General features: G+C 40.9%; 1 protein-coding gene across 2 annotated transcripts in view; it reads left to right on the forward strand.

Moving 5' to 3' along the window:
* The window catches only part of PCNT (pericentrin), an 80,430-nt gene that overhangs the window by 1,034 nt on the left and 54,102 nt on the right, over nt 1-25,294 (forward strand). For both annotated transcript variants that reach the window (XR_014518536.1, XM_083471475.1), the window contains exons 3-14: nt 2,157-2,412; nt 2,895-2,953; nt 3,559-3,733; nt 5,256-5,380; nt 7,462-7,573; nt 8,983-9,247; nt 11,674-11,761; nt 14,733-14,949; nt 16,548-16,771; nt 18,790-19,256; nt 21,861-22,431; nt 23,911-24,102. Coding sequence is in view for 1 of the 2 variants with exons in the window: in XM_083471475.1 (XP_083327601.1) it covers nt 2,157-2,412; nt 2,895-2,953; nt 3,559-3,733; nt 5,256-5,380; nt 7,462-7,573; nt 8,983-9,247; nt 11,674-11,761; nt 14,733-14,949; nt 16,548-16,771; nt 18,790-19,256; nt 21,861-22,431; nt 23,911-24,102 (2,751 nt within the window). In the remaining variant the exon portion in view is untranslated. The remainder of the gene's footprint in view (nt 1-2,156; nt 2,413-2,894; nt 2,954-3,558; nt 3,734-5,255; nt 5,381-7,461; nt 7,574-8,982; nt 9,248-11,673; nt 11,762-14,732; nt 14,950-16,547; nt 16,772-18,789; nt 19,257-21,860; nt 22,432-23,910; nt 24,103-25,294) is intronic.

Genomic DNA, 25,294 nt, shown 5'->3' on the forward strand with positions numbered 1-25,294 from the left:
AGCTGGTCCAACCCGCTGCAATGTAGGAATCTCAGCTAAAGCATCCATGACAGATGGACATCCAACCTCTGCTTAAAAAACTTCCAATGAAGCAGAGTCAAGGGATTCCATTCCAGTCTCTGGAGCAGGGAAAACAAGCTTGCTCCATCTTTCATGTGACAATCCTTTAGTATTTGAAGATGGCTAGCATATCTCCTCTCAGTGTCCTCCTGTCCAGGCTAAACATATTCAGCTCCCTCAACCGTTTCTCTTAAGGCTTTGGTTTCTAGACCCTTGAAAATCTTGGTTACCTGCCTCTGCACCCGTTCCAGTTTATCAATATCCTTCTTAAAGTGAGGTCCCCAGAATTGGACCCAAGACCCCAGGTGTGGTCCGACCAAGGTAGAATAGAGTGGTACTATGACTTCCCTTGATCGAACACTATACTTCTGTTGATGTATCCCAGAATAGTGTTAGCTGGAGACGCTTCTTCAGGTATACTGGGCCAGCATTCCATAGGGCGGGCGCTACTACTGAGAAGGCCCTCTGACTGTAATCTCACTTCTCGCAGTGAGGGAACCGCCAGAAGGCCCTTAGCGTTGAACCTCAGTGTCCAGGCTGAACGGTGGGGGTGGAGACGCTCCTTCAGGTATACAGGGCCGAGGATGTTTAGCGCTTTAAATTCAACACTTTGAATTGTGCTCTGGATTAGTTGTAGTTTCACGGTCACCTTCAAAGGTAGCCCCATGTAGAGCGCATTGCAGTAGTCGAAGCGGGAGATAACTAGAGCATGCACCACTCTGGTGAGACAGTCTGCGGGCAGGTAGGGTCTCAGCCTGCATACCAGATGGAGCTGGTAAACAGCTGCCCTAGACACAGAATTGACCCGTGCCTCCATAGACAGCGGTGAGTCCAAAATGATTCCCAGACTGCTCACCTGGTCCTTCAGGGGCACAGTTACCGTATTCGGAACCAGGAAGTCCCCTTCACCTGGCTGTCCTGTCCCCCAGAAACAGTATTTCTGTCTTATTGGGATTCAACCTCAATCGGTTAGCCACCATCCATCCTTCAACTGCCTCTAGACACTCACATAGGACATTCACTGCCATCACTGTTTCTGATTTAAATCGGAGGTAGAACTGGGTATCAGCAACATACTGGTGAACACCAAGCCCCAACCCCCCGATGACCTCTCCCAGCAGCTTCATATAGATGTTAAAAAGGATGAGGGAAATGATGGAGCCCCAAGGAACTCCACAAATGAGTGCCCAGGTGTCCAAATCCTCATCGCTCAACACCATTTTCTGGACATAGCTCAGGGGAAGGAGCGGAACCATTGCATAACAGTGCCCCCAGCTCCCAATCCCTCTAAACGGTCCAAAAGGATACCATGGTTGATGGTATCAAAAGTGACTGAGAGATCAAGCACAACCAGGAAACTGTTTACACCTCTGAACCTAGCCTGCCAAAGATTATTGACCAATGCAACCAAGGTGGTCTCAGTCCCATGATAGGGCTGGAATTCCAATTGGAAGAGATCCACATGGTCTGCATCTTCTGGGCGTGCTTGGAGCTCAAACGACCATCTGCTCAAACGGCTTGCCCAGGAATAACTACTGGGTGATAACTGGCCATAATAGCCAGGTCTAAAGATGGTTTTTTTTAAAAGAAGCAGTTTAATAACCACTTCTTTAAAGGGGTCCAGGAAGACTCCCTCACAGAGGGAAGCATTCACCACCCCACTACAGAGCCAGAATGGGCAAGGAGACAGGTGATCGGTTTCACTTGTCAAAGAAGCCTGTCCATATCCTTAGAGGTAATTATTAATAAACTGAATAAAGATACCTTCCTTACTGTCTAGTAAAAGTCACTATCATTGTGATTTGGGAAAGGTGCTTTAGCATTAACTTGCAGTACCTCACTTGTCACCATCACTTTGCCCCATTGTTAAAAGTGGAATCAAGGTTTGAGGGAAATTAGGGTACTAACTAAGCCTGGCCCCTTTCCTTGATGCTCACCTTTTGTGGTTCCTGCAGAAACATAATTCAGTGGCACGTGACATCCCTGGTGCAAGGATGTCCAGCTGGCATAAGTGAGCCATAGGATTGCACTGTAATAAACTGAAAGTAATTGCAAGCAGGGTTATGGGTTTCAATTATTGTCTTTCTTGACTGCAGGCCCTTCATAATCTTAAACTGGAAGCTTTAAGGCTAAGTTCAAATAACACACACACATCCCAGTTGGAACTGATGCAGACTAATCTGAGAAAAGAGAAAGAAACTGCCCTCATGGAGTTGCGTGAGATGCTCAACGATAAACATGCTCAAGAAGTAGCAGTTCTACAAGGTCAATACCATTTTGAGCTGGAGCGTATTAAAGAACAGAGTGATAAGGAAAAAGAAGAAATGGTCGTGAAACATCTAGATGCCATGGGTAATCTACCTTGTAGTTTTCAGCCAAAATATTGCAATCCATAGAATACTAGCGCAGACGTTTTGATGTTTTATTCAGTGCTGTTTGAGAGCAAAATAAATGTCAATTTTAATCATAGCAGATAATACTTTGAAAATGATTTAATAATGTACAGAGATTATATAAAATATAAAATTTAATTCTATAATTTAGAAGTACATAATGCTTTTTGACAAGTGTGCTGTAAGAAAAGCTTTTTACAAAACAAAAAACCCTCTGCAAAGTATGTAAAGTCATTTTAATAAGCATGAATATGCAAAATCAGAATATTTGTAAAAGCGAGAGGGGGAGCCATTAAGAACAAAGGAAGATGCAGGGAAGGTTATATGAAGTGTGGAAGTTAAAGAGTAGATAATTTTTTATATATATATTTTGAAATTGGTATTTATATTAGCAGACATGCCAAATATATTTATACAGTGGTGACAAATTTGATGTTTCAGATAAAAAGAAGAAGGAAATAGCTCTGGAAATGGAGAAGACACACACCCAGCTCTTAGAGGTATTGTGTATAATTTATTGTGTTTAAATATTTTCTTTTTAAAGCTTCTGGATTTTTATATGATGAAAATTCTTTGATTTACATTACAGTTCCTCAGACTGGTGTGTGTGTGTGTGTGTGTGTGTGTGTGTGTGTGTACACACACAAGTTCCCTTTCTTAAAATGTAGGAATTGTGTGTATATGCTATCTTGCATGGATAATTTCCAAACATACAAATGCACTAACAAACTATTGATCATGCATCTTTAAAATAAGATCATAAAAGTGAATGTAAAGGCTAATCTAATGGTGGCATCCAGTATTCTTGCTGAATGTTGTATGAAAACAAGTGGCAGCTGCTAAAGAGATCATGAGATAAAAGCAGAGATGTTAGTTTCTTTCTGAAAAAAGAGTTGCTTCAACACACATGGACTATTGGGTAGGTCCTGTTTAGGAAACCCACTTCATTTTTGCAAAGGCTCAACAAGTAGCAGCTGGGACTGACAAGTAACTAAAGTTACAAGCATTTAAATTGGAAGAATGATTGTTCCTTTAATTTAAAAAGCTATGGATTTTTCAGGATACTGTGTGGCAATTTTCAATGTTAGACTTCATTTTCTTTCAGAATCTTAAAAGAGGATGTGCATCAAATACAGACCTCACTTTAAAAAACTTGCATGAAGAGTTATCTGTGAAATATCAGATTGAATTAAATGAGATGGAAAGAACCCTAAATGCAGAAACTGAAGAAGTAAAAAGAATGTTGAAGAGTCTTTCTCTTGAAAAAGAGCAGGTTGAAAGTAGGTATTATATCCCGAGAAGAGTTATTATCATTGCAATATACTTTTATGTGCAAGAAGCAGTATTTCATCTGCCTCTAAAAAAGTAGGTGCTTTCCCACTCTTGCCAATACAATGACAGCTGCATCAATTCTTGAGGTATGTTGCTATCAAAAATGAGAGGCAGGTAGGGGAAGTATTAGCTGCTAGAGGTCTGCGAAGCCAGACTGTGCACTTCAGTTCATAATCAAGTCTTCTCCACATTCCAAAAGTATGTGACTACCCTCTATCCTCCTTTGTATTTTTTTTAAAATATATATTTATTAGCATTTTCTATAATGAAACAAAAACAAAAATAAACAACCACACCAAAAAAGAGAAAAAAATATAACAAACATACAAAAATATAAAACTTAAAAACAATTAAAAACACATAAAGTTTCAATTGCTTATTTCTTTTAACTTATTTCTCAGACCTCCTCACACCTTCCCTTGTATTCCAATTCACATTATTAGCTCAGCAAATCCTTATTACTTATTTCTCAACTTTAACTTAATAATTTAATTTAACATATTATTATTTTACTTTTTCTCTTTCATCCATTTCTTCAATTTATTTTTGCTAAACTTATTTTCATTTAATTTAGTTCATTTTAAAAAACCAATTTTACCTTATCCAAACTTAAACATCAATACTTATACATCAATACTCATTCTTAAAACATTTTTTCTAAAGTCGATCCAAATTCCCTAATTTCATCAGCTTCCGGGAGCAGGGACCGAGCAACGGGAACTCACCCCGTCGCGGGGATTCGAACCTCCGACCTTCTGATTGGCAAGCCCTAGGCTCTGTGGTTTAACCCACAGCGCCACCCGCGTCCTGGGATAAGTTTCCTTAATGCAGAACAAAAGAAAGGAAGTCTGTAATTGTAGACTCTCCATAGCAGAATTCTACTCCTCTTTTGCTTCCCAGTTATTGGGAGACTTAAGGCAGCAGTCTTATGCACCCATACCTGGGAGTTAGCCCTATTGAACATAGTTAGACTTACTTCTGAGTAAACAGGCGCACAAGGCTACTGGCTTGTTTAAGTTAATCAGGTCTGGGTCTGGTCAGTTCTTGGATGGGTGCCCATTTGTGAACCACACATACAGGGTCTTGGGTTGCATGATGGAAGAAAGTTGGGATATAAATGTTAAAATTAAACTTGTAAGGATTGCATTGTAATATCACCTCTTTTAGACAAAGTACAGCATCTGGCATCGCTTTTCACATTATAATACTTTTTTGTCAGAAAGATTGCTACAAAGATTGTGGAATTTATTAGAAAACTTAACAGAATTGTATGTATGAAGCAGAATTTAAATTCACTGCTGACCTTATATACCTCTTCAGACGTTTGGACTGTTGTGATGCCAGAAACTGGTTTGAAGCAGTCATCTCACAAGCAGGGCTGTATCTCAGGTGTAGAGTGCATTCTTTGTGTGCATTTTGACAGCTGATAAGAAAATAAATTTTATAACAGAACACAATGTTATTTTGTAGGGGAGCATGACATCCTGAAAAACCAGTATGATCTGGCCATGATAAAGCTGCAGGCTGAATATGAACAAAAGTTGGAAGATATGAAAGAGCAAAGCAAGAAACAAGAAGAAGAATTACAGCAGGAGGTAAATAAGCATATTTATGTTGATTCTTTGCAAGGCTCTTTATGTTTATCAAGATCTGCCTGAATATGAGAGTGAGATGGCAGAGTGGGAAACAGCAGATGAGGATCTCCACATAGGTGACTGGAGGACTGAAACAGGCAAATGAGGGTGTTGGGATGCTGGAAGAGAGGGGTGGAATTATGGATAGAGATAATAAGAAACATCTGGAGATGGAAATGATAGACGTAAGAGAGAAAGGATCTTCTGTACAAGTTGAACACAGAAGAAAGCACCATCAAGCTGCTGGCGATCTTTGGGTAAAGAATGGAAGAAATAGAAATGGAAGGACTTTTTCTTTGAATTAAAGATGGGAAAGCATAGCCAAGAGGAAATAGGACTGGAAAATATGGAATTGGATAATAATATTAATAACAATAATAAACTTTTATTTATATCCTGCCCTCCCTGGCCTAGACTGGGCTCAGGGCGGCTAACATCGAATATATAACATTGGTATAAAATCAAACAATAGTTAAATTACCTCCTAAAAACAAGTCAGGATCAAATTAAAATCTAATTAGATGGCTTTCCGCAGAATTAGGGTTGGGAACAGTAAATGTTCATCAGGTCCAGCTGTTTACGCTGTTCTTATATGGGCCTGTGAAAATGCTGGGAGGCCTCTTTCATACTAGTTCTTATATAAAAAGAGAAGGGGAGTCAGGCTGAGTCCTGACCAAAGGCCTGCCGGAAGAACTCCGTCCTACAGGCCCCGCGGAAAGATGTCAAATCCCGCAGGGCCCTGATCTCTTGTGGCAGAGCGTTCCACCTGGCCGGGGCCAAGGCCAAAATTAATAAAGATACAAGTAAATAGTTACGGACTATTACTCCAATAAGAGTTCTTGGAATTTCTTGAACAGAAAGTTGTTATACTGGACTGGAGAAAGACTTTTTTTTGGCCTTTAGCAATAATAACAATCAAAGAACCCTTTTGGGACTTTTTGTGTGGAGAGAAGAATGTCTTGAGGTGTCTGGGATTTAAGATTGGAAAAACGCCAAGCGGATCGAGGACATTATCCTGGAATACATCTAGATACTAACTATTGTGGAATGAATGTTTTGAATAATCTTTATATACATAATTGGCAGATGGAGAACTGGAAGTCCTTATTTCTCTCATCTCTCTTTTTATTATGATTTCTAGCTTTTGTCTTCTTCTGTAAACTCTACTATACTTATGTTTTGTTCTGTTTTTTGATGTCCTGTACTCTGAGTTAATGAGGATACACAAAGGAAGGTGTGTGAGATGCAGAGAAGGGAAGATCTCCCAGAGTGGGAGGCTGATAAGAGGGCATTGCATTTTCCTTTCTTCCTCCCACTGTTTCTTTTTGTGTTCGTTCGTTCTTTCTTTCTTTCTTGTATGTACATTTGCTTTCTCGTTTTTACTGTTTTTATTTGGGTTAGTTTGGCTTTTATTGTATTGTATGTTGAAAAGTTTCAATAATAAAAAAGAGAAGTAACTCACTGGTGCACCTGAACCCTATTGAAAGCAGGAGTGACGTCCCCATGCATCAGCTGATGCACAAGGAGTTTAATTCTGCTTGGTTCAGGTGTACAAACTAGTTCCTCACAATGAACTAGTTGGCACACTGAAGCCCTGAAGAAAAATGGAACTTTCTGCACATCGCCTGATAATGTCATAATGACATCAGCTGACTGATAAGTGAGTGGTCCTGTCCATCTGCCAGGGGTGCGGTGGGGGCCAAAAACGTTCCCCATCCCATTCAAAATCTACCAGTCAGTTGCAAAAGATGTAGAGTTAAAATGAAAGAACAGGCGGCCTCTGAGCACGTTCTAAGCCTAAGAATGTGTTTTATTATCAGAATTGAACAAAGCAAAGAGTCCTTTCACGCAGATATGCACTACTGGTTAGCTTCCTTAAATTTCAACAACGTAATTTATGGTGGTTTTATTGTTGCTGCTGTTAAGAAATTCGGAGCCAGAAATGGGCCAAAAATTCCGTCACTCCTGGTCTAGAAGATTTTGAAAACACTTTTTAAAAAATTTAAATTTGTAGGTGTACTAACTTATTGTACCTCTTGTAGATAGAAAAGCTAATGGCTATGCAAGAAAAACTAAAGGCAGAGTCAGACGAAGAAATCAAACACCTTTGGTCTCAACTGGATAGTGCTCGGGCAAGTCGCCAAGAATTAAGTGGTACGTTTGTGGATTTGACATAGAATCATTGTAACCTGTAACTTGCTTTCTGTTCATTTTTAAATTCTAGGGTCTGATTCTCTATCATTCAGTGAAGCATTTTATTTTATGCTATTAAAGTTAAGGTAAAGGTACCCCTGCCCATACGGGCCAGTCTTGACAGACTCTAGGGTTGTGCGCTCATCTCACTCTAGAGGCCGGGAGCCAGCGCTGTCCGCAGACACTTCTGGGTCACATGGCCAGCGTGACGAAGCTGCTCCGGCGAACCGGCACCAGAGCAGCAGACGGAAACGCCATTTACCTTCCCGCTATAAAGCAGTACCTATTTATCTACTTGCACTTAAGGGTGCTTTCAAACTGCTAGGTGTGCAGGAGCTGGGACCGAACGACGGGAGCTCACCCCACCGCGGGGATTTGAACTGCCGACCATGTGATCGGCAAGTCCTAGGCGCTGCGGTTTTACCCACAGCGCCACCCGCATCCCCTTTATGCTATTAAGTAATGCCATATAAAGTAACAATATTTTATATTCTTCTTAATGAGTAATTAGCTGAGGAACTGTTAACGCATGTTTGTGAAACTCTCAGTTTTAATTTCAGGATTTTAGGTTACTTTCTCAGATTTGAGGATTGACATAATTTACATTTTATCCTGTTCAAAAATAATATTAAGTTTCTAAAAATATTTTTATTATTTCAGGTATACACAAAATATAACATACAGGCTAAATTTATGGCACAAATAATCTTGATGCCATTCATTATGAATCTTAACAATTAATTTGAAACATTAACTCAGTGATTTGTATTTATATAGTAGCTCTTGAATTATTATTATTATTTCCTCCTTTTTCCACTTGAGGTATGCTGTTTAATGAATATAACATAATGATACATTGAGTAGTTAACATTGATAAATGAGCTGTAAAATTTGTTATACTCATCTTCAGACTTGGCAATGTTTATATTTACTTTCTTCATTTTATTATGCATTTAACCTGGCCAATATTAATAGATCCCAAGCTTTTTTGGGTTTTTATGCAAATCTTGGAAAATGTAAATATAGGTGGAGTTGTTAGATATCCAGTGTTTTCACACAGAACAAGCTTTCCTATCTTCCCCCTGCACCCCCTGATGTGTTCTGGAGGGTCCCCAAAACGTACATGACCAGACTGAGGGATGGCAAGGGGAAGGAGATCAAGTCCCATTACACAAGCAACCTCAGAACTTGTAATAAGTTCTATTCAAGTTAATAAAGTGCTTCTTAGCATCCAAGGCACTTAAGGTCAAATGTTAAGCTTAGTCTTCTTAATAGCGTTGTCCTGTGTGTGTGTTGTACTTCTTGAGAAGCTTGTTTTATTTTAATATACTGTATTAAAATAAGAGAGTATTATCTTGATCTTTCACCAGAGTTGAAAGAACAGCTGCTTGCTCGCACTTCACACATGGAAGAAATGGAATACCTGAAGAAGGATTTTCAACTTAAATGGGATAAAAAAAAAAGTGAACATGAAAATGAACTGGAACAATTAAGACTTTATTTTGAACAGAAATTAAAGTCTGTGGAAGAAAACTACAGAGAAGAATTAACAATGCTGCATCAGAGGCTGCGGGAAATGAAAGATTATTCCCTATTAGAGGTGGAGAACAGCCAAGATGTACATGTGGAATTTGGGTAATGCTAATAATTTAGTAACTTGATCTGTAGCATCAGATTCTTGGAATGTGTAATGAAAACTACAGTGGTACCTTGGTTTACGAACTTAATCCATTCTGGAAGTCTGTTCTTAAACCAAAGCATTCTTAAACCAAGGCATGCTTTCCCATAACAGCGGGGGGCTCAATTTACAAATAGAACACACTCAACAGGAAGCAGAATATGTTCTGCTTGCAACGCAGACTTCACAAACCAAAACACCTACTTCTGGGTTTGCAGCGTTCTTAATCCAAGTTGTTCATAAACTAAACTGTTCTTAAACCAAGGTACTGTTGTATTTGTAGTTGTAGTTTCCTCTGGCAGGCAGGACAGGTGGTCATGTTGGAGAACTCCTGAAGCCCTCGCCTTGACTCCTGGCTAGGGGAGAACCTTTTTTACTACCACACTTTGATACTCATAGGAGCATCTAGCAGCTGTAGGGTGCACTAGATTTCTGTTTGTCACAGCTAGGATTGGGTTAGCTTGATTGTCATGTATCCATTTTTTTAAAAAAAGAGTTAATGTTGTTTTGAAGAGTCCCCTTTTTGAAGAGCCCCTGTCCCTGACCAGCCTTTCAAGGAAGTGTTGTGCAATTGCTTGACCTCATGTTTTGTCTCTGGAAAAGCTATTATTTGTTGCCAATGCTTATATTTATTACCAGGCAGACATTAGTTACCTAAGTTGGTTTTCACAAGCTCAGTCTTGCATTCTGTGAGCGACTTGTAAAATATTGGTTAGTTCAAACCACTCGGAGAATGGGAATCCTTTGCTAATCCTGATTTAGATTATTTTTTTCAAGAGGCAAGCTGACAGTGTCTTTCATATACTGTTTTTGTTCTAGTGAATGCTTATGATCTGTCTGCAGCTGCTTCAAGTTGAGGGTGGCTTAGGAAACATGGTTGATGTTTCTTACTGGGAACATGGTGGAGTGCAGTCAGTGTAAGATTATACCCTGTCCTCCAGCCTCTCAGCTGATGCCGCCAGGGAGTTCAGTTGATAGGCGGGTTCAGTGGGTGGGTGTGGTTTAAGGAAAATTCACTACCTCATGTTATACTTCCAGTGGAAATTTTAGGTACCCTAAATGCTTACAAACTAAAGAGAGAGCCTGTTGATAAAAGCTGATAATAGCTTTTGTGGGATTTGTATATTTAATTGGAATTTAAAATTTATTTAAGGTAAAATCCTGAATGACTCCAGAGTCCCAAACAGCTGTTTCTTCCCACACCAAAGCAGCTACAGCTAGAGAGAACATGGAAAGCAGCTAAAACAGTTATTTTACTGTTTTCATGGGCAATGCAAAGCAACATGGTGCTGTGAATTTCTGTGGATTAGCCATGCACCATTCAGTACCTCTGTGAAGGCTGGAGCCTTCAGTTTGTGGACCTGTCTGTGCCTGGCCCTTCCCTGTCTGGGGAACATTTGGGAAGGCCTGAGCTGCATTATCCAGGCTGTAGCATCATGGCAGGCCTGGCTGCTGAACAGTGGAAAATGCTTCTCCTGTAGCAAAATCTCTGCTAAGGTGGCTTCCACCTACGTGAGCTCTAGATCCTAATTGCAACCAATTAGAAAAGATCTGAGAGAGAGAGAGAGAGAGAGAGAGAGAGAGAGAGAGAGATGGATGCATACCACAACTCTTAATGATGTGGTGGTGGGGAACCCTGAGGTTTATAACTAGTGTGATAGAGTTAAGTGAAGTGTGAACTGGCTTACATATGGATACAGGAATCTTAATCTCATGATTGTGGTAACTGAAAAAAGTGAATCCGTGGTTGTAGAAATGAATACTACTTCATGCTAACATTTTCTTACATGATTACATTACCATGGTTGCTTCTGTGTGACTTTAAATCACCCCCAAATTTACAGTTGAGTATATAGAATGATGGAGTTGGGTGATCTAGTCCAACTGTTTGCTGCTGCAGGAAATCTACTGGTGTTGTATTCCTCATAGGCGGCCATCCAGCCTCTCCTTTAAAACATCTAATGTGGGAGAGTTCATCACTTTCTGAGGCATTCTGTTCCACCACAGCTTATACCATTAGGGTCTTCCAAATATTTCAGTGAAATCCTATTTCTTGTAATGTGAACACTTTATTTTGGGTCCAACTCTGGAGCAGTTAAAAACAAATGTACTCCAGCATCTTATATGATAGTCATTTGAATATATGAAGAAGGCTATCATATTGCCTAATAATCTATAAATCTCTTCTTCATACTAAACATACCCATTGATAAAGATACTGAAAACTGCTTTATTACTTTACTAAAGTTATTGCTTTATTAAATTATAATATAGTAAAGCATATAAGTAATGCTATAATAAAGTAATGCTATAATAAAACATTACTTTATTAAAGTTATTAAGACCTTGTTACTTACTCTTTTGAAATTTCCCCCCATAACAGTTCATCTGCCATATTTTCAGAAGAGATGACCGAAAAGGAGAGACATGATCTATTTGGGCAGCTAACTCAGCAACTGGAACGCCACAAGGTAAATTACTAGCTAGTAATAAAAAGGCATATTTGGCTTGCCAGACAAAATGACCCACCCCCCAACTCCATGTTCTGTTCTGGGGATTGTTGCTGAGGGCCACCAAAAAAGGCCTTAAGGGCAGCATTCAGCCCTTGGGATGTACGTTGAGCCATCCTGCTGTAGTGGATAGTCTAGAGCAGAGCTTTCCAAACTCTACATGTTGGTGACGCACTTTTTAGACATGCATCTTTTTGTGACACAGTAATCCAGTTTTGCTAGCAAACCAGAGGTTAAACTAACTCCTTTCCAGACTTGGGAGGAGTGTGGGGAACATTCGCACAACACACCTACACCCTGCAGCTGACACACTAACGTGTTGCGACACACAGTTTGGAAAGCTCTGGTCTAGAGTAAGCCTCACGACCCCTAAGTTCAGCAGTCGCTACAGTGAGCTAAGGTTCCAGATTGGGTTCCGCCTCCAAGCCTGACGCTGGTGTTGAAGGACAACTGATCCTGCCGCTACCAGAAGGAGACAACTGAACCAGTTGCCACCACACCAAAGCCTGTAGAACCAAGCCAGAATCGTCATGAGTGCCTTCCCATGTGCTTAGGGAAGCAACTGCCTCCCCCCACCCCACCCCATCTCACCAGTCTAGGCTATGGAATGCAGAAATGTCTGTCTTCAGGCCAGAGGGTGAAACCTTTTAAGATTATTGAGATTGCATTTGAGACTGCTGAATCACACTGTTGACTCACATTAAGCTTGTCTACTAAGACCCCTAGATCCTTTTCACACGTACTGCTAGTAAGGCAGGTGTCCCCATCTTATATTTGTGCAGCTGGCTCTTCCTTTCTAAGTGCAGAACCTTACATTTTTCCCTATTGAAATTCATCTTGTTAGTTTGGGCTCAGTTCTCCAATCTGTTAAGGTCATTTGGAATCCCAATTCTGTCTTCTGCAGCATTAGCTGCTCCTACCAGTTTGGTGTCATCTGCAAATTTGATGAGCATCCCCTCAATTCCTTCATCCAAGTAATTTATAAAAACATTGAACAACAGTGTGCCTAGGACAGAACCCCACTTTTGTCCAGGATGATGAAGCACCATTAATGAGCACTCTTTGGGTTCAGTCAGTCATCCAGCTATAAATCCAGCTAACAGTTATCTTAGTCAACCCACATTTTACCAGCTTCTTCACAAGAATATCATAGGGGACTTTGCCAGAAGCTTCACTGAAATCAAGATACACTATGTCCACAGCATTCCCCCAATCCACCAAGTTTTTAACTCCATCAAAAAGAGAAATGGGATTTGTCTGACATGACTGGGATTTTGGGAAACCCAGGCTGGGTCTTAGTAATCACCACATCCTTTCCTAAGTGCCCACAGACCAACTGTTGCATTATCTGTTCTAGGACCTTTCATGGTATCGATGTCAAGCTCACTGGTCAGTAGTTACCTGGGTCTTCTCTCCCCCCTCATTTGAAGATGGGGATAACATTTGCCTGCCTCCAGTCTGCAGGGACTTCACCTGTTCTCCAAGAATTCTCAAAGATTAGAGTCTCTGAGATTACATCCACAAGCTCCCTTGGGTTCAACTCATCAGGCCCTGCAGATTTGAGTTCATTTAATGTAGCTAGGTGTTCCCTTACCACCTCTTTTCCTATCTTGGGCTGCAGCTCTCTCCTTGCATTATTTATTCTGTTATCACCAGGTTGGGCACTGCTTTCCTTTTGGGTGAAGACAGAGGCAAAGTAGGTGTCTAACAGTTCCTCCCTGTTGTTGAGGATCAGGTACAAGATAGATGATCCCCTTGTAGCTTCCTTTACCTTCAGGAAAATGAAATTGTCTATGAGGCAGCTGAGGAATTTGTTGGACCTTACATTGTTGGCAGAGTTTTTGTTCCAATAGCTATTGGGTAGTTGAAGTCTCCCATGACTACTGTATCTCTCCTTTTGGAATGTTTGACTATCTACTCTAGGAAGGCATCATCCAAGTCTTCAGTCTGGCTTGGAAGTCTATAGCCAGGGCTGGCCCTCCCATGATGTAAGGTGAGGCGTTCCATTCATCCTAATGGACCAGTCTCCATAGCATAGTAGTGTTGCTGTTGCAGTCCACCTTGGGTAAGGCTGCAACCCAGTAGTGGATATCAATTCACATGAAGACCAGTGCTACTTATGGCTTATGATCAATTCTAATTCTGTTTATTAATACATTAGCATTCAGTTTTCCATCCTGATTGTGGCTGTACTAGCAACTAAGGCAGAGCTACTTGTTGCATTTTATTGCTGATAGCCCCCAAAGGGCTGTGAACAATTAGCGCCGTGTAAACTGCTTGTTTTAGTTGTTGGCACCTGTCTGTCTGCTGCATTTGTTTGTTTTTGTTTAATCGTTTAGTCGTGTCCAACTCTTCGTGACCCCCTGGACCGGAGCACGCCAGGCACTCCTGTCTTCCACTGCCTCCCGCAGTTTGGTCAAACTCATGCTGGTAGCTTCGAGAACACTGTCCCACCATCTTGTCTTCTGTCGTCCCCTTCTCCTTGTGCCCTCAATCTTTCCCAACATCAGGGTCTTTTCCAGGGAGTCTTCTCTTCTCATGAGGTGGCCAAAGTACCGGAGCCTCAGCTTCACGATCTGTCCTGCTGCATTAGCAGCACCAAAGTAACCTCCTCGGGGCACAAGCCTGGGCAGCCTGTATGGAGGTTCTAGGCTGTCTAGACGACAAGTTCCCTCTCTTGGCCTCACTGATGTGGGACAAAGGAAAGCAGAGCAAAACATTTGGCACCAGCTTGGCTGCAGGCGTTGCTGGAAGGAGGAGTACAAGGCGCCATCCAACTGTCTTAGGGGCTCCACTTTGGATTTGGATTTACTTCTTAGCCTTTTCTTCTTGTGAAGTATAGTTTAGTAAAACAAGTGTTTTGCATGGAAAATTTAAAATGGATATGTTTCATAAATCTTACCAGTGTTTTTCTTCTGCATGTTGGCTTCAGGAAGAACTCTCTTGTTTACGGTTGCATTTGGATAATAAACACAGAAGTGAGGTAGAGTTACTAAGGTCTTCCCTCACACTTCAGTATGAAGAGAGCCTAAAGAAAATGAGGATGGATCTTTCAGATAGATTCACTTCTGAAATGGAGCAGCTGAAAAGAAAACATTGTTTAAGTCTTGAACAGCTCCGTGCCAAAATGTCAGAAGAGCACCTCAGAGGTAAGCAGTTGCAGGACATAAGAATAACATGTGAAATTTTAATTTCCAAAATTACATTTATATGGAAAAGGCTAGCTCTGTGTTCTAAACCAGTGAAATACATTGCTTTACTACAGTGCTCAGGCTATCACTTTCTAAGAATGGCTTTAGTTGATTTACCCTGTGAAACTAATATAAGGCCACAGAGGCCACCTATGCGTCAATTGATAAGGATGGTTCGAGGACTTCCCCCAAACAACGGACCTGCTCCTTCAGAGGGAATGCAGTCACCTCACCTGTTTGCTGGATCTGAGAACCATTTGCCCACAAAAGTGCTGCCTCTCCAGGATTCATACTCAACTTATTAACCACCATCAGTCCACCACTGCATGCAGGCACCTGTCCAGGTCTTTCACCATCTCTCCTGAATCAGATGTAACAGAGAAATAGAGCTGGGTATCATCAGCATACTGATTACACCTTGACACTAAGATGTCAAAGAGATAAACAACCACCTGACATTCAGAAGACATCTTAAGGCAGCCCTGTTTAGGGAAGTTTTTCATGTGTGACATCTTAGTGTATTTTTGGTCTTTGTGGAAGCCACCCAGAGTGGCTGGGGAAACCCAGCCAGATGGGCGGGATACAAATAATAAATTATTAGTAGTATTGACCTCAAACTCCTAGTGGCTGCTCCCAAAGGCTTCATATAGCTGGGGACAAAATAGAGACCTGTGCAGAGGTTTAAAATAACTTTTGTTAAAAAAACAGAAGCTTTTTTTTGGTAGGCATTGTAGGACAGGAATTGCCAAAAGAGCGGAAGAAGTTATTCATGTATTCTACAACGGCAGCTAGGATTCTACTAGTTCAAAAATGGAAAGATGACAAGATACCAACAAAAGAAGAATGGCAAGTCAAACTTACGGAATACGCAGAAATGGCAGAACTCACAGGAGGACTCGGAGACAATGACAATGAAGACTTTAAAAAAGACGGAACTGTTCATGTTGTATCTACAGAAATATTGTAAAGAAATGGACTCACTAGCAGGGTTTGAGTAAACACAACTAAGAAAACAAGTGTAACGGTTAAGAAACAACAATATGGAAATTAATCAAGTGTAGGATGTAACTTGAAAGAAAATTTGGTATAAAAATGATAAGAATATAAGAGCATTTAGCTAAAAGATCAGAAAAATAAGACAAAAATTAAGCAGAAGTAGCAAATATTTAAAGAAGTTGAAGTTGAAGGAAGTCATGGCGTGGGGGGGGGAGTTTCGTTTTCTTTTCTTTTTTCTCTTTTATATGGTAAATGTGTTGAACATTAAATTGTAAAATCTAATAAAAATTTATTTTAAAAAAGCTAATAAAAAATAGAGACCTGTGCGATCCCATAGCATAATTGCCATGGGCCAGAGGATCAGCCTCCCAGTACTGGGGACACAACCCTGCAAATAGGAATGGAACCCCTGTAACAGCAGTGTTAATAATCTTCTAATAGTGTTAATATTCTAATCTAAACTAAGATTATAGCAATGAAACACTAAATATGTCTTGTTCAGTATTTTGTTGCAATTATGAAAACTGATGAAAAATATTTTAAACTTTTATTATTTTCAGAAATTGCTAAACTTGGTCTACAAAGTGCTCAAGATGCTGCGCGTCAAGTAGAAATGGAAGTGGCTGAGCGATGCTTGGCACTAGAAAATGAGTACAAAGCTAAACTTTGTGTTCTTCAGGTTGAGACCCAAAAAGAAGACATAGAAGAATTGAGGAGAGAAAATACAAAATTAAAGGAAATTAGTGTGTGTCAAGAAATGCATTGGAAGGAGGAGCTGGAGCAGGTAAAATATGGAGGGATGTTGATATATTGTGTTTCTGAGAAATAATTAAGGATTTTAATTAATAATACATATATGTATCAACAATTTTTCAAAAATACATTTTGTTCTACATTATATTTTCAAAAATAAATTGTTCACTTGGACACCTCTTAAGATATTGTAACTAAATTTGGCACAGTAGTTCCTGAGATCAAGTAACAGGGTTTTGTTTTTTGTTTTGTTATGTTTGAATACTGTTCGATGGCATGTTGAATCAAGCTGGCAGACTGAACCTTTCAGAATTGCATTTATTGTCAGTGAGGGCTGCTGTTAGCTTCTTTGAATTCCCAAACACCAGGAGTTCCTTGCTAGTTACAGTGGTACCTCTGGTTATGAACTTAATTTGTTCCGGAGGTCCCTTCTTAACCTGAAGCTGTTCTTAACCTGAGATACCACTTTACCTAATGGTGCCACTGTGCCGCCACCACGTGATTTCTGTTCTCATCCTGGGAGCAAAGTTCTTAACCCGAGGTACTACTTCTGGGTTAGTGGAGTCTGTAACACAAAGTGTTTGTAACCCAAGGTGTTTGTAACCTGAGGTACCACTGTATTAAGAAACATTTACAGCCCTTATTTCAAAGTAAATATGCATAGAAAATTCCTCTTTAGTTTATGGGTCTTAATTCTGAGTAAATGTACATCGGATTGCAGCATAAAATCATTGACTAATTCTGTTAAAATATAGAGAGTCTGGTTTGTGTAGATAATAATAATAATAATAATAATAATAATAATAATAATAATAATAATAATATAATAATATTTTGATCCTGTTATTATTTTTGATTTTATAGTGCTATCCTGTACGTTGAAATTTAATTTGTTAAGCTATCCTGTATACGTTTATGTGGAAGTAAGAAAATTCATAGCAGCAAAATGTCCTGTTCTCTTCTCTGGCTACTGTTGCCTGCCCCCTCTTTATAAGTCTTTGTAGAAGGACAGGGGGCTTCATGCACAAGGTGGAGAAGAACACGTTGGGCTGCTGGGAGCAGGGTTTTTTGTTTCTTAACACATGTTAAGTAAAGGAGGCTTTACAAAAGGAACGTTTCCCATCCCCTTCTCTCAACAATTGCTTCCACCCCATCAGCTATTCTTCACGAGGGATCTCCTTGATCCTCTGCAAAGGCTTTCCAGTGGTGGCTGTGGTGGGGAGGGCTGGGGAAGGAAATTTGGTTTCTCTGAACAGCTTCCGAAGAGCCGTTTCAGAGGTGCTTTGGTATGCTTGGAAAAGCGACTTAACATGAAGGTTTCTTCTAGTCAATGGATGAGCTTATCCTGAGGGCTCCTCAGTTTGGGAATAAAGTACAGCTGGAGCAAGCAAAAAAATAACTTAATAGTTTGTGTCACATTTGTTTACATTGTTTCTTGAACAAATGGAAGAGGAGGAAAAGGATAAAGGTACCTTCCCCAGAATTCAAACTGAGCCTAACAATGCTCTGGGAACTCCAAGGAACTGTGAGAGCACCTCCATCTGTTGATAAGAAGAAAACTTATTGACAAGTCCAATGCTCTTACCTCTGTCAGCAATGAAGGCTATCCAGCGCAGGTTGTTCAATAGTAGTACTGGATTGGAGATGTGAAGGCTTGAAAAAAAACGGAAAAAAATTGCATAAAACCAGCCCCTCCCCCTGTTTTTTCCCCAAAGCTGTTTGGAAAAACTGGGGGGGGGGACCCTGTCGTCCCCCCTCAATTTTTTCTGGGTTTTTTCTAGGTGTTCCATCTCTAGTACTGGAGTCTGGTTGATTCCCTTTACTGTTCAGAATTAAGGGGTAAGGCCCATAGAAAACCGTGGGATTGCCTCTGAGCAAATATTTAGATGATAATGCATGTTCATTTCTTAATATTATATAAAATAAGATATTTTGAATAAAGTTAATAAAAATGCATCAGATTGGTAGTTCATAATTTAAATTCAAGCAATTTGATATTGAGAATTTATATGATTGATACTTCAACTGATTTATTAAAAAAATTCACAGATTAAACGCAAACTCATTGAAGATCATGCAAATGAATTACGCAAAGCTAGAGAGGAGTTGCAGGAAATGGAACAGACTCATAAAACAAAAGCTGAAGAATGGAAACGAGAACAGGAGGAATCAAGAAGAGAGGCTGAAGAGAAACTGTCATTGTTGCGTAAAGAGCTTGAAAGCAAGGCAGAGTGTGAGAAGCGAGCCTTGCAAAAGCAGTCTGAATTTCGTGAAGCTGAAATGATTTGGCTTCAGCAGCAGCAGGCTGCTAGAATTGTAGAACTGGAGAAATCCTTAAAGGAGCAGCAGAACAGCGTCAGGCAGCTGGAGGACACTTTAGTAAATGCACAGAAGACTTTGGCTCAATATGACAGTGAACTAACTTCCACCAAGACCCTCATGACTGAAGAGTTAGAAAAAGCCCAAGAAGCATTACAAGAAGAGTGGAAAGCTAAACTTAAAGATGCACAGAGCAGGTTTGTAATTTACTATATTATCATTGTGATTATGATGTACGGTAAATCATTTTTTTACCAGCTCTTCATTACAGAGCAATTTCAGAGTAGGTTATTAGAAGTTTCAAATGCACAATATAGTTATTAAAAATGTCAGGTAAATCGCAAACAGCTAACTAAAACAAATCCATACTGACATCAAATTCCACTAAAAGTGGGTAAGTCTATACAGGAGAAGGTATTCTTTGAAGTATCCCAGCCCCAGGTTGTACAGGGCTATGTAAGTCCGTACATAATCAAGGTGTAGTAAAAGACTGGGAAGGACAGGCAATGTTTATGAATTACAATTAAAACATAATTTCCCTGTTTCATGGATGCCCAGAGCCTTATTTTGAAAAGAAGTGGGCAGAAGACCCAAATTGAAAGGGTTTGTATGGAGGTTAACCAGGTTTCCTGTTTCAGAAACCAAATGGGGGGCAGGGAATGGTCCTGTGGGTGTTGAGTTGAGAAGGGAAATCACTTAGGATTCATAATACAGTCTTCCTTTTCTTAGGTGAAAGCTGGTGTTATTTTATTCTTTAGAGGTGTGTGTTTCAGCAGACTTGCCTTATTAATACTTGCTCCTAATGACTTGAAAGATACCTTCTCATACGGAAATGTGTGTTTTTAAGCCAAGACATTTCCCCTTTTCTTTTGGTAAATGACTGTTTTTGTGGGTAAGGGAGCTCTCCATTGTTAATATGGGAAAGAAAGTGGAAGAGTTCTATTTAAAATGTAATGGACTTTGTAAGCTGGGTCGGGATGGTATGGGGATGAGGGACCAACTCCCTTCTCTTGAGGGGGCCCAGTTAGTGCCATTGCCTTCCGTTAAGAGTTTGGGTGTAATCCTTGACGCCTCCCTTTCCATGGAGGCGCAAGTTACAGCAACAGCCAAGGCGACATTTTTCCACCTTTGCCGCATCAAGCAGTTGGTCCCTTACCTTTCCCGCCCCGACCTGGCCACAGTGATCCATGCGACAGTCATCTCCAGGCTTGACTACTGTAATTCGCTCTATGCGGGGCTGCCCTTGAAGCTGTCCCAGAAACTCCAGCGGGTACAGAATGCTGCAGCGAGGCTCCTCACGGGGTCTCTGCCATGGGAGCATATTCATCCAGTGCTTTACAAGCTGCACTGGCTCCCGGTGGAGTACAGGGTCAGATTTAAGGTGCTGCTTTTGACCTTTAAAGCCCTTCACGGCCTAGGACCCTCGTACCTACGGGACCGCCTCGCCTGGTATGCCCCACGGAGAGCCTCAAGGTCCATAAATAACAACACCCTAGTGGTCCCAGGCCCTAAGGAAGTTAGATTGGCTTCAACCAGAGCCAGGGCCTTTTCAGCACTGGCCCCAACTTGGTGGAACGCTCTGTCTCATGAGACCAGGGCCCTGCAAGATCTGATTTCTTTTCGCAGGGCCTGTAAGACAGAGTTGTTCCGCCTGGCCTTTGGCTTGGAGCCAATTTGATTCCCTCCCCCCCATTTTCTTTTTTCTTTTCCTTCTCCTACAATGAGGCTACATTTTAATATTTTAATGTTCCATTATTTTAATGTTATATTTTATTTTTGTTTTTAAGTTGTAATCTTTCATCTTGTTTTTCTTATTGCTTGTAAGCCGCTCTGAGCCCGGCCTTGGCTGGGGAGGGCGGGGTATAAATAAAAAATTATTATTATTATTATTAAGCCTTGTGTTTTCTGTGCTTGTAATGGGAATGTATCTCTAGCACTTCTAGAATAATATGCAACAATGCTCTGAGAGTAAAATTGTGGTGTGGGGTAAAAATGAAATTGTTTTGTATGATATCAGATCTGACATGTGATGAGGCTTTTGATAGGCACAGGTCAATTCTGTGTCCAGGGCAGCTGTCTACCAGCTCCATCTGGTACGCCAGCTGAGACCCTCCCTGCCTGCAGACTGTCTCACCAGAATGGTGCATGTTCTAGTTATCTCCCGCTTGGACTACTGCAGTGCTCTCTATGTAGGGCTACCTTTGAAGGTGACTCAGAAACTGCAATTAATCCAGAATGTGGCAGCTAGACTGGTGACTGGGAGTGGCCGCCAAGACCATATAAAACCAGTCCTGAAAGACCTACATTGGCTCCCAGTACGTTTCTGAGCACAATTAAAAGTGTTAATGCTGACCTTTAAAGCCCTAAATGGCCTCGGCCCAGTATACCTGAAGGAGCGTCTCCACCTTCATCAACCAGCCTGGACACTGAGTCCAGCGCCGAGGGCCTTCTGGCGGTTCACTCACTGTGAGAAGTGAGGTTACAGGAAGCCAGGCAGAGGGTCTTCTCGGTAGTGGCGCCTGCCCTGTGGAATGCCCTCCCATCAAATGTCAAGAGAATAAACAACTATCCCAACTTCTAGAAGACACCTGAAGGCAGCCCTGTTTAGGGAAGTTTTTAATGTTTAATGCTGTATCATGTTTTTAATATTTGGTTTGGAGCCACCCAGAGTGGCTGGGGAAACCCAGCCAGATGGGTGGGGTATAAATAATAAGTTGTTGTTGTTGTTGTTGTTGTTGTTGTTGTTGTTGTTGTTGTTGTGTTATTGTTGTGTTATTGTTTTTACTTCTTTGTACATCTAGATTGGTGGAAGAGCATGAAGCTATTACTAAAAAAATCACAAGAGAACATGAGATTCTCTTTCAGGAGCTGAGGGAAAAACACACTGAGGAGCTCAATCTCCAAAGGACAGAATTGCAGCATAAGCATAAGGAGCATATTTCGTCCCTGACATCCATTCTACAGACAAAGCACCAAGCAGACACTGAAACTCTCAAGTCTGTATTTGAGAGAAAGCAGCAGGCTCTAGAAACTCAGATAGCAGACATGCAGAATAATCATCAAGCACAAATTACGGAACTGGAGACTAAGCATTTATCAAATTTGGATTCTCTAGAGTCAACATATATATCTGAAATTCAGCTCCTGCAAGATGAGCACAGGCAAGCTATTGAAGATTTGTGGGTAGATTTCAGAGACCAGTTGCTTCAGAAAGATAAGGAAAATCAAATGTTTTTGGCTCAAGTAGATGAGATGAAACTTCAACATGTTGAAGAGCTGCAGATTTGCCAAGACAATCTGAAAATAGAGTTGACTGCAGTTCACATGGGAAAACTTAAAACAATGGCAGCAGAACTAGAAGCAGCACATAACGTGAGTGAGGCTAACCATTAATTACTCTTGGGTTTGAGTTCTGGGTTTGAGTGATGCAGGTTGAACCAGATGTCACAGGTGGTGCAGGCTTCCAGTGTCTTTTTTCCTTGCACATATGGATACCCCCCTACTTTTTGATTTGTAATAGCTATACAGTGGAACCTCGGGTTGCGGACATAATCCATGATGGAGGAATGTCCGCAACCCACAGCGTTCACATCCTGAAGCGCCATGTTTGCGCCAGCGCAATTTGGCACTTCTGTGCATGCACGAAGTGCGATTTAGCGCTTTTGCGCAGGTGCAAGCGACAAAACCCGGAAGTAACCCGTTCCGGTACTTTTCGTTTCCCGCGGTCCGCAACCCGAAAACATGTAACCTGAAGCGTTCGTAACATGAGGTACGGCTGTATAGTAGTTCACTGTGTTTTCTAAATCTATCAAACTATGGATAGTAATCCACAGTTTCTCTCTGCGCTAGAACAGAAGCATGCTTTCAGATGCGTTTCTGGCTCTTGAATGTAAACTGTTGTAGGCAGCAAATATAGTTTATTCATTCTGGACACCACAGCAAAGTAGATTTACTGTGGAAGGGGAGGAGGGAGTCAGCAAGCGAGGAGGGAGCATGTTGGCATGCAGCATTTTCACAGACAGCCAAATCATGATTTGGCCAGCTATTGTATAGGTTTTGCTTTTGCTCTCTTTTAGTTTCTCTTTTGCCCTTTAAGTTTCTCATTTTATTTGATTTTTATCTGTGACCAAAAACATGTATATTTCATTTGTGCACTGCTCCTGCTGCGTATGTTATAGGTATAGGGGAGGGCAAGATGGAGTAACTGACATTTGTGCAGCAGAAAGTTTGTAACCCTTAAAGTTAGGGAATTTGACATTCTATAGCTGTTTAGGGAAACTGTTTTAAAACCTGTATAATCTGTAAGTGAAGCAACAAAATGAGCTACAGTAGTTACCATATTTTTCACTCTATAAGATGCACTTTTCCCCTCCTAAAAAGTAAGGGGAAATGTGTGTGCGTCTTATGGAGCGAATGCAGGCGGGAGGCTCTGCTCAGCGCTCCCTTTAAAGAGCCATGTGGAGCGTGTGTGCGGCTCTTCGGGGCTTTTCCCCAAGGAGGGAGAAGGGCTGCCCTTGTCCCTCCTCGGGGAAAAGCCCCCAACAGCTGCACACACACTCCACACGCTCTTTAAAGGGAGCGCGGCTCTTGGGGGAGCCTTAGCCGCGGGCAGCCTCTCCTGGGCAGGGGATGAAGACTCCCGCTGGCTGTCCTGGCTTCTGGGATTCAGAATAATTTTTTTCTTGTTTTCCTCTTCCAAAAACTAGGTGCGTCTTATGGTCTGGTGCGTCTTATAGAGCGAAAAATACGGTATATTTTTCTGGTACAAATGTCTGCCTTTGCTTTATTGTTTTGTAAAGGTATACTATGTGCAATTTGGGATTCCTGTTTTTAACTTTTGATTATGTATAGGAAGATTTGGCAGTAGTGCTAGGAAAACAACGACGTTTGTTGAAAGATGACTATCATAATGCCCTGGATGTGCAGCGGGAAGAAATCCTCCATATAGAGGAGCAACATAAAAAAGCAATACAGGAACTTCAAGATATTCATTTGGTGGAAGTTAATCAAGAAAAAGAGAATTGCCAGCGTCTTCAGAAAGAGGTAAAGCAACAAGTTAGACAAACAACAAGTGAGGATCTGCTTTGATTTTTAAGAGAAGCAAAAATCTTTTAACTTTGTTTCTGTAGGTTGCCTTCATTTGAAGCCATCCTGTTTGAGGAACAATATCAATTGACACCCAGTTCTGCTGCAGCTGTAAATTAGATCATACATTGAGTGCATGAATGCATTTAACATATTACCTAATTAGTTCTGATAAAACTTTGTAAGCAAGTGCAGCAAGGGTGCCAAAGGCAGTTTCCCTCCCAGGGCAGATAGCTGTGGGAGGGGAAACTTGTTATTTAGATCATGATACAGAAGGAAAGACTTGATCCCTCCCTCCCTCCATCTATTTTCTTTTAACCATTAAAGGCAATTCATGCATTTGACATCTCTCTAATTTGACCCTTGCTGGGAAAACATATGATATAGAAATTTTCTTTTTCTGGCGTTAGTCAAATAAGCCAGTCTGTGGGACCAGCTATTGGAACTGACTCACTCCAAGGACTATACTAGCATTAATTACTAAATAAATTGCCTTTCAAAGGCTTTAGATATTTCATTCCTTAACCAGGTGTGAAAGACATAGATATTATTACATTCTAAGGTAAACTAGTCTGCAGGTTTATAGAAAAACATTTTTTTGGACCAATTCTGAATTTGTTTTATCAATGCCCAATCTTGAAGGTCTTTGAAATTTAAGTACTGATAATATAGAGGAATTCACAAAAATACTTACTACTATAAAATTTCAGTGAGGCTTAGATGCCTAGCTGTTTTTGATTTCTTTGCTTTGCTTTCTAGCATAACAAAACAGGGTTAGCATGGGGCAATTGCAGAAAGTAGAGATTGTATCATTAATACAAGCATATATTCCTGTACAGTGGTGCCTCGCAAGACGAAATTAATTCGTTCCACAAGTTTTTTCTTCTTGCGAGTTTTTCGTCTTGCGAAGCACGGTTTCCCATAGGAATGCATTGAAAATCAATTAATGCGTTCCTAGGGAAACCACTTGCCAGGCTGGCGGTGCGGAGAAGGGCTTTTCTCCCCACCGCAAGCCTTCAGGACAGGTACAGGAACAGAGGGGAAGGGGCGCAGCGCTTCTCCTCTGTTCCCAGGGCTTGCAGTGGGAGGAGGGTTTTTCCTCCCCACCGCCAACATTCAGAACAGCATTCTGAATGTTGGCGGTGGGAAG

Source organism: Podarcis liolepis (assembly GCF_965112155.1).
Source record: "Podarcis liolepis genome assembly, chromosome: 1".
In the NCBI taxonomy this organism is placed as follows: domain Eukaryota; kingdom Metazoa; phylum Chordata; class Lepidosauria; order Squamata; family Lacertidae; genus Podarcis; species Podarcis liolepis.